General features: G+C 38.6%; 1 protein-coding gene across 1 annotated transcript in view; it reads right to left on the bottom strand.

Annotated features, from left to right (window-relative positions):
- Positions 1 to 438: 438 nt before the first annotated feature.
- Positions 439 to 10,100, bottom strand: part of pex6 (peroxisomal biogenesis factor 6) — a 15,719-nt gene continuing 6,057 nt past the window's right edge. Inside the window, 14 exon segments of the mRNA XM_042484388.1 lie at positions 439 to 714; positions 1,086 to 1,225; positions 2,378 to 2,455; positions 2,711 to 2,827; positions 3,523 to 3,631; positions 3,767 to 3,828; positions 6,530 to 6,728; positions 8,041 to 8,124; positions 8,540 to 8,729; positions 8,731 to 8,816; positions 8,819 to 8,835; positions 9,710 to 9,783; positions 9,786 to 9,818; positions 9,820 to 9,930. Of these exon segments, the coding sequence (XP_042340322.1) occupies positions 578 to 714; positions 1,086 to 1,225; positions 2,378 to 2,455; positions 2,711 to 2,827; positions 3,523 to 3,631; positions 3,767 to 3,828; positions 6,530 to 6,728; positions 8,041 to 8,124; positions 8,540 to 8,729; positions 8,731 to 8,816; positions 8,819 to 8,835; positions 9,710 to 9,783; positions 9,786 to 9,818; positions 9,820 to 9,930 (1,437 nt within the window). The 3' untranslated portion in view covers positions 439 to 577.

The following is a 10,100-nucleotide window of genomic DNA, read 5'->3' as shown; positions in this document are numbered from 1 at the left end:
AATGTTAGCAGCCGCCTCAACAATGGAGTCTTTGAACATTGACCACTAGATGTACCCAGCCTCCTCTTGGATGCACGAAAAGTTTCTCCGGATGCGTGAGTTGACGACCTCGCAGACAGGGGCCTCACCCAGATGTTCCCAGTTCACCCTGACGACACGTTTGGGTTTATTGGGTCTGCCGCAGTAGCTGCAGTCTACCGCAGTGTACCGCAGTAAATGCAGGGCTGGAATATTAAAATAGTAGATCAAGGAGTTGTTAATTATAAAAGTGATATTTGTTAAAAGCTTCAGAAATCCCGTTTCACTAAACAAGCTTGTGCTGTGAGAAGAAAGCAGCCACCTGATTGGCCGATCTGACTCGTTAGCTGATGATATCAGAATGGTTCCATCAGTTAAAACAGAAATCTCACGTCTGGATTCATTAGTCAAATTATTTATTAATTTAATTTCATAATTTTATAAATTAACTCTTGTTTACATTATTTACATTAACAGTATGTTACAGTGTAGATTCACAGAATTTTAAACTTGACCGTCATCGGCGTTCAGGATCGAACACCATCGTCATCATCGGTCTCTAACTTGCAGAAAGTCTCTGTTGAATGTTTTTGTATCTCAGCAGCTCCTCGTCTGAAACAGACGGCTTGAAGTTTTCCAACGCTGAAGAGAAATCCTCAGCGGAGATGAGCACAGGAGAGTCCTCCGAGTCCAGACCTGAGCGAGATGCAAAGAGTTAGGTGGGTCAGACATCGATGTTTCTCTTCATTAGCTGCTTTGAATAGAAAAAGTCCGTAAAGGTTTATTTTCGTGTGTTTGTATTTTCTGTATAAACAGTACGGAGCCTTCTGACATGGAATCAGTCGCACTGATAGCAATCGCAGACGGTAATTTCGCCGTGTAAGAAATGTCACTGTGTCCATCACAAAAACGAAAATGGTGATTTAACAGTCGACCAACGGCTCTACGGTACTTACGTTGCGTCATCAAAAAAACATCTGAAATTTGTTTTTAGGCTGAAACAAGAAAATAAAAGTGAATTTTCATCTGAAGGAAGAACTGCACAAGATTCAAAACCGTTTCATCACCGTCACGGATGAGAGCGATCTTCCTCTTGATGGCGGCTGTCATGGCGTCCGAACAGAGAGCGTACAGGTCGGCGCCGGTCATGTGATCAGGGCAGCGCTCCACCACCTGCTGCAGGTCCACGGCGGCGTCCAGCTGGAACCTGAAGACAACGTTTGTTTACACTCAGGACACGAAAAAACTAAAACATCCGACTTCACAATCATCAGAGAATCTGTTCACAGAGCAACGTTCGACGTCTCATCAACACGCTTTACTTTCATTCGTTATCTTCGGCTCACGGGATCCTTATTGCAGCATGCAGATATATGTGTATTATTTTTTGTACATAAATAATAATTTCCATCAAGTTGAATTTTTTTTAATAATTAATTTTCTTTTTTCTAGAATGTACAAATTCTGACCTGCACATATGACGTCCTGACGAATGAGTAAAACTGACAGAAAATGAATTTGATTACTTTCAGCGTTATTAAAAATATATGTGAGAATTCATTGGTCTTAAATTAAAGAAAAAAATAAACTGAAGTCTACAAATATTCAAAAAAAATCTGGTCTGAATATATAAATAGATTAACTTAGACGAAAAAGTCTAAATAAATGAATGAAATGAATTCAAAAGTCTACATAAATAAAACTAAACTAAAATTCTAAATAAATAAAACATATATAAATGGAGTTATAGGTAATAAATGAATAAAACCAAACAAAACATCTAAATATATAATCTAATGATATTTAACAAAAAGTCAAAACAAAGACACACAGATACACCCATATATACGTATATATACACATACATTTGTGTATTTTTTCACTTCGTCTGTTATGTGCAAATTCTGAGCTGCACTCATCATAATGTCCTGATGACTGAGTGAAATAATAATTAATAAATTGTATTATTTTTAGATTTATTAAAAGCATATGTAAGAATTTACTGGTCTTAAATTAAAAAAAAAAAAAGAGTTCAGATTTAAGCTGCAGATAATTATATGAAAATCTTTGTGTATTTTTATTTTACTTTTACTTCAACGAAAATGAAATGTGATTGTCAGCATTTAAAAAAGTGTTTTACTCACAGACGCCCGCTGACAGAAAAACTTTGTCAAAAAACTCAAATCAAGCAGCTCCGTTTCAAACTGTCGAGCCGATATTTTACATAAATTTCACTGCGGAGAAGCAGTTTGTTTCGGAGCAGCTGCTACTCTCGTGTGCGAGCGTTTGAAACGGAGCGTTCGAGTCCGGATTTCTCAGTTATTGCGGCGGCGGTCCGGTCGGGCTGCGGGTGTCTTACTTTCTGAGGACGGCCTGGAGCACCTGCAGCTGAGAGACTCGGTCCTCGTTGATTCCGACATAGACGAGTTTATCGAACCTGAAGGCGACACGGAGACAATTTGAGGTCTCGCAGATGTCGATGGTCATGAGAGACACAGTTTAAAATCAGACTTTAACCGTAAAAACAAAATTAGAGTCAAAACACGTTTACATCTGAGGAAATATCGAAACTTTCACTGATCCACATTCAGTTTCACACACAAAAAACATAAAACAGGGCTTTTCAACACAGTAAACGTGTCTGCGTGTGTGTGTGTGTGTGTGTGTGTGTGTGTGTGGTGTGACCTCTGACCTGCCTGGCCTCAGCAGCGATTGGTCCAGCAGGTCCGGACGATTTGTTGCTCCGATCACAAAAACCCCGACGGACGAGTGCAGAGCGTCGAGCTCGGCCAGCAGCTGAGAAACGACTCTGTACGGGAGATTCAATCAAACTTTACCGATCCTCAAAGGACTTCACAATAAAAGACAAAAGAAACAGATATGAAACTAATTAATGCTGAGTGACACAAATAAAAAGACTTTATACTTTGAAAAAGTATGCATGAAAAGTAAATAAAGTATAAATTATAACCTAAACATATAGAATGAATAAATTAATAAAAAACTAAAAAAAGTATAAATAAATTAATAACTCTACATTCAACAACTAAAATAAATAATTAAAGCTAAACAAAAACTCTAAACACATAAATAAAACAGTGATACGGTAATTCTGACTAAACCAAAATTGCTTTAAAAAAAATTAGACAAATACAGCTAAACAAAAAGTCTAAATAAGGAACTAGATAAAAAAACTAAATAAAATTGTAATCAATGAATAGAAAATAAAATAAAATAAATAATACTAAAGTACAAATATATCAAAGAAAAAAACAAAAAAAAAAACCTAATAAAATTAAAACATACACACACAGACATATATCTATCTATCTGTATGTAAAAACAATAATTAATTTCTAAATGAATAAAAGCACCAATGACAAAGTGTAAATAACTTAAAACATCGATAACTGAACTGAAAAAGTGTGACAAAAGAAGAGAAATGACGTAGCAAAGTGTATAAAAACACACCAGACTTTGTTGATTCGGCAGGTAAACGCTCACCTGTCCATCACACCTCCAGAGTCTCCACTGCGCCCCCTGCTGGGCGCCAGAGAGTCCAGCTCATCAAAGAAGACGACACACGGAGCTGCTGATCGCGCTCTGCAGAACACTGCAAAACACACACACACACACACACACACACACACACACACACACACACACACACACAGTTATCCAGGTGTGAGAACGAGCTGCATTTATGCAAACTGATGTTTCAGGTATAACGATAACGATGATAACGAACCTTCTCTGATGTTCTCTTCGCTCTGACCCACGTACATGTTGATGAGCTCCGGACCTTTTATACTGAAAAAAAACCCAAAAAAAAACACACACACACACATTTAAAGAAAAAAAAAACAATAAGCAAAAATGTTTATTTATAAGAAATTGCCAAAGTTTGAACAAAAAACAGAAACTGCCAAAAAAAATCACAAAAAGAAAAATCAAGATAAAAGAAACCCACATCTTCCTTTAAAAAAAAAAAAAAAAACTGACAAAAACATTTAGAGAGGGAAAAAATATGTTTCCAGAAAGTTGCACATAAACTCAGACACGGACGGAGAGAGAGAGCGTGTGAAATTTTGGACAGAGGCGATCAAAGACCTCAGTCACCGACGCTGAACCGCCACCGGCTGCTGCATCTGCGCGCGCCGCCGTCGTCATAGCAAAAGATAAACCGCGACTTTAATGAAATGACCTCCAGAGAAAAGGACGAAAGGTCAAGAGAGGAAAAGAAGTTTGGGTGAAATCGAGTTGAGAAGTTCACAATGAGAGTTAACGGGGAACAGAGCCGGGCTCTCCGGCGGCAGGAACGACTGCCTGCACCGTTCAGGTTTTTTTGGGACTGTCCACTTCTCTGTCCACTCTGACAGGACATCACCAAAGAGTTTTTAAATTAAAGTTGATTGTTCTTTTTTTTTTTTACTCTGGTAAAACCCCGGACATCAGGAGGAGGGCTCGCTTTTACAGGCGCTGGATGGAAAGATCGAACCGAGGTAAGAATCGAACAGGAAGATCAAACGCAGAGGAGGACACAGACAAACCCCTTCAGAGGGACATCTGGGCTGCAGCTGTTAATGAAATTCACTGCTTCAGTCAGTCCAACAGTACATAACATGTTGGAAAAACTGAGTACATGCACTAAACTTTGAGGGAAAACGGGGGAATATTGAAAAAAAAAAAATATTTTAATTTTTACATTAAAATTAACAACTGAATAACAAAAGAGAAAAAAACTCTAAAAAACAATTATATTAGTGCTGAATATTAAGACGGAAATGACAGAACGTTCATAACAGAAGACACTGAATGTGATGAAGAAAAAGGACAAAAAGGAGAAGAAATATGAAAGAAATCGATCTGCTGCCACAAAGGACTTCACAATAAAAGACAAAAGAAACAGATATGAAACTGACAAAAAAAATGAGTGACACAAATAAAAAGTACTGTGAAAAAGTATACATGACAAGTAAATAAATAAAACTTACCTAAAACTATAAATCATAACTTAAACATATAGAATTTGAATGTAGAGTTATTTATTTTAGTCTTGAATGTAGAGTTATAAATAAATTAATAACTCTACATTCAAAGACTAGAATAAATAATTAAAGCTAAACAAACAGTCTAAATAAATAAAATTCTTAAATTGATAAATAAATAAAAAAACTAAAACAAAATATCTCAATAATTCTGTAATTATGTCTAAAGCAAAATTGCTAAAAAAAAAAAAAAAAAAAAGAAAATCGACAAATACAGCTAAACAAAAAGTAAATAAGGAACTAGATAAATAAAAAACTAAACTTAAGTACAAATATATCAATAAAAAAAAAACACATTTACTGTTAATAGTACTGTTGAATAAAATGACCACGAAATGTTTAGAACAGACAAAGACTGATTATTATTAAAATGATTTATTGTTATTAATATGATTAAAATAAGGAAATTATATTAAGAAGCTGTTTGTCTGATAATTGATATTCACCATTAAAATGTACATTTAATTAAAAAAGATAATTAGCAGCAGGGGCCCCGTCAGAGGCTGATGTGATTTGGGGGTCAGAGTTTGGGCCCCCAGCTGTGTGGATGGTTGATGAACTCTGTTCTGGACGGTTGTGCGGCTCTGAACGACCTCTGACCTCATCTGCTTATTTTTCCTCTCTTCAGCCTGAAGACGCCGTAAAAAAAGCCAAATGACCTCTGACACTCGCGGTCCGGGAAAGAAACGACATCAGCACGCAGAAGACGACATCTAAAAGTCCCGAGGAGCCAAAGAGAGCAGCGTTAAGTCCTCAGCGGACAAAGAGCCGCACACATGAAGGAGCTCCGAACTCCGTACGAACCCTTTAGAGGTTCAGACGACGAGAGCAGCCGTTCCTACTTTGAAACGTCAAGAGAGGAAAAAGTAGTTTGTGGAAACTGGAAAATCGTGTTCAGCTGCAAGATCAAGACTGTAAGATTAAACTTAAAAAAAGAAAGCGTCGCCATGCCAACGGATTCACGGTCTGAGAACGAAACTGCTGAAGAGTCTTCACGAAGAGTTCGTCAACTTTCTTGCTGAAATCGTAAGTAAAGGCTCCGCTGAAGGTGCGGTACATCCCGAACCACCGAGCGCTCAAAGACGTCTCGCAACCTGCCAACAGCAAACCGGAGCAGGAAGCTGAAGAAATAACGTCCACCGACAGACGAGCGAAGAGACGGACGCGTGGACTTCAGGCTCGTGTGGTGGCCTGAAGGTAAACTTCAACCTGATCAGTCGACAGCGTGTTTCGAAAGAAATAAACCTCGATGCTCAGGTTTCAAAGGGCCAATCTCTCACCTGCTCACGTGCTCGCCTGTGAAGTGTGTTTTGTTTTTGGCGCTCCTGTTCAAACTTTATGATGAAGAGTTGCAGCCATGAAGCTCAAAATGAGTCAATATTTACAAAAAAACAAGAAAGTTTAAAGTTGAAACATTAAAAATATCTTGTGTTTCTACCTGATGAAGGTGAAGGTGTTCATACCTGAGGAAGGTCATGGAGCACTCTGTAGCGACGGCCTTGGCCAGCAGGGTCTTGCCGGTCCCTGGCGGTCCGTACAGCAGGACTCCGGTGCGGTTCAGACCCAGAGCCAGGAGCTCGGGTCTCTGCAGAGGAAGCTGAACCGTGTCCAGGATCTCTTTCTTCACCTGCTGCAGACCGCCGACGTCCTCCCAGCGCACATCAGGGTGTGTGTGTGTGAGTGTAGCTGCTGACAGTCTGGGATATGTCAGTGTGTGAGTGTGTAGCTGCTGTGTGTGAGTGTAGCTGTGAGTGTGAGTGTAGCTGACAGTCTGGGATATGTCAGTGTGTGAGTGTAGCTGCTGACAGTCTGGGATATGTCAGTGTGTGAGTGTAGCTGCTGACAGTCTGGGATATGTCAGTGTGTGTCAGTGCTGCTGACAGTCTGGATATGTCAGTGTAGCTGCTGACAGTCTGGGATATGTCAGTGATCAGCAGCTACATTGACTGTGACAGGTCACCTAGTGGAAATAGCATGTATTTCCTCCATATGCCAAATATGGTCAAAATGACCTCATCAGGTGGAAAATAGTCAAAATGACAAATTCAGAGTCAAAAGCCCAGAATGACACCCAGAAATAATACAAGTCCTTTTTTTTCTGCTCTGATGGCTGTGGGATCAAAAATGTCAGTTTGAATGGGTTTCAATGGAGCATTTTTGGACCTGAACAGTCTGAATGTAACTATTTAGTTTCCACAGTGTATTTTAGACTTATTGTAGGAGCTGAGCTGCAAATTCACTGATTACACTCAAATACACAATCTGGACTACATTTAGGACACATGCATCACACACACACACAGTTATCACAAAATCTCTTTCATTTTTTAGGCTTTAGGACAAACAACATTTTTGTTGGCTGTGTTTCATATTTGTGAAAACTGATTTATTGTTTGTTAAGAACGATGCCTTCTGGAAAAAAATTTTGGCTTTTCTGTTTGGGTGATATTTATATAAGATGAACATTTTTGGTGAGTTCGAAAGGAAAAAATGGAAAATGTTTATTTGGACTATAAATCATTTTAGAAAAAAAATAGCATTTTTTTTTTTTTTTTAAAATGAAAATAAACAATTTTTTCATGCATCCGCAGAACTCAAAGTTTAGAAAAAGTTTTTTTTTTTCATGTTTCATCAAAAAAATCACCAAAACAAGGAATTGACAGTTCAAAGTCTATCAAAAAACACATTTTTTAAAAATCACTTTTAACTTTTTTCAAATTTACACACAATCCTGCGCACACTGTACGTAAGCTCTGTCAGACTAATTCGTAAAATTAGTTTTCAAAAAATTTCACGAGGTTTTTTTGAGAAAATTGTTTTTGTACATTCCATGACTTTTCCAGGTTTTCAATCAGCGTTTGAATCTTACATGAACCGAACAAACGCAGACGCATAAAAACAGAAACAGACTAATGTTTTGCCGCGCTGTTCTGTCATAAATTCAGCCACATTTGATTTTCAGCTTCAGCCTCACTCAGCTCAATCAGCCTCAAACTGCAGGCAGCTCGACCCGCCTCCACCAGCAGAGCCCTCAGGTCCCCCAAAACCAGTTTTTGATCTTTGCACATTAGAGGAAAAGGAGGAGGAGGAGGAGGAGGAGGAGCGCAGCAGGAGGCTCAGGAGTGAAACATTGTTTTTTACAATTTTTGGAAAAAAATTTTTTTTTTTTTTTTAAACTCTACTTTACACGTTTGTGTTCTTTATATTATTTATTTTTTAATTTTTTTTCACAGTTTTAAAGTTTTCTTTTGTTTCAAATCTTAAAACTTTTTGTTTTTCAGTCTGTACTGGCCTGTACTGGTCTGTGCTGGCAACCTTTACTGGTCTGTACTGGCCTTTACTGGAAAATTTTGAATCTAAAAACTACTGGCCTGAAGATTACTTACAAAAAAATGGAACATGCCTTTTACTGGCCTGCTCTGGTCAGTGTACTGGTCTGTACTGGTGTGTTCACTAAAGCACTGGGACTGTACTGGCCTGTACTGGTCTGTACTGGTCTGGAACTGCTGTCTTTACTGGTACATTGTCTGTGTCTTTCCACACTGGTTCAGCACTAAAAAACGGTGCTGATCGGGAGTCGCGGAAAGACAGTTTGGAGAGTCTCTCCAGGTTGACGTCCCTCCCCAGCTGGAGGTCTCGGCTCAGGCTGACCAGCATGGAGCGCTCGCTGCTCCTCCGTGGGACTCTCCAGTGCCACCTGGTGGACGAACGCCGCCACGATGCCTGCGGACAGCTGCCGAGGCCTGCAACCGTCGCCACCACCGCCACACTGAAGGACAGACGTTCAACCTCATTAACCCTTTGAGGCTGAGAACACACACACTGAAGAGGTTTCTAAAAATCTCATCTCGAAATTTTTTTTTACCGCTACAGAAAAAACCTAAAAAAGTTTAAATAAAAAAAATTTTAAATGAGAATAATTCTTTTACACATTTTTAACGTTAAAAAAATATAATTATGACCATTTTAAATATTTTTTTTTGTTTTTTTTTTTCAAAAAAAAAACTGAAATAAATCAAAAAAAAACTTTTAAAAAAAGTAAACTTTTTTCACATTTTGTAACACATTTTCTTACAAACGTTTTGACACTATCAGATATTAAAAAGCACTAATTTGCTCAGAGCTCAAAGGGTTAAAGACATGTAAAAGGCACAAAAAAAAAAGTGTTGTCGCATTAGGTTTCAAAGGTGTAGCACAAACCTCGAATACCAAAAAAAAAATTTACACTGACTTCAGACGGAGTTCGTGACGGCAACAACGTGACAATTAACCCTTTAGTTCGCGTTAATTTAAAGGCATCATAAAAACTCTTTTTGCACAAAATGCACTTTGAAAAAATGCAATTTACGAAATGCTAAAAATTTAAAAAATTTATAAATTTTTTTTTTATACTTAACAGTCCTGATCGTAAATATCAAATACATTTAAATTCAAAATTTTAACCCTAAAAATGCCAGGCTTTTTATAAATGATGCCATTGTTGTGTTTCAATAAAGAAAAAATATTAAAAACTGAATTCATAGCATGTATTTCCTCCGTATGCCAAAAAAACCATGGTCACAATGACCTCATCAGGTGGAAAACAATTTTTTCCGCACTCCTTCCGTCTCCTGTGGCAAAAAATGGCTGGAGGTCACTGTGACCTGCGGGGGACGCTGTGGAGCAGCTTATCAGAGCGCCGCCTGGACTCGGCCGTTCCTCCGCGCTCAAATCCTCAGCGGCGAGCAGGAGCTGCAGGTTCCTGAGCAGCAGGAACGCAGGGCTGCAGGGCGGCGGCCCGCTGGAACGCCGCGCTCAGAGGTCAGCTTCACAGGTCGTCCGAGGCTGCAGGCAGTTTGTCAGCACACACACACACACAGTCCACCTGCACAATGTGCAACAACACAACAGGAAGTGATGTCACACAGTCCAGTCCAGCACACGGGTAAAAAAACAGGAAGTGATGTCACAGTGCTCTCTCTCTCAGGGTTTTTTAAAGTTTCTTTCAATTTTTAAAAAAAATTATATTTATATTTTTTTACTTTTGCAAAAAAA

This window comes from Plectropomus leopardus, chromosome 4 (assembly GCF_008729295.1).
Source record: "Plectropomus leopardus isolate mb chromosome 4, YSFRI_Pleo_2.0, whole genome shotgun sequence".
Taxonomy (NCBI): domain Eukaryota; kingdom Metazoa; phylum Chordata; class Actinopteri; order Perciformes; family Serranidae; genus Plectropomus; species Plectropomus leopardus.
This window is presented reverse-complemented; position numbering and strand designations above follow the sequence as displayed.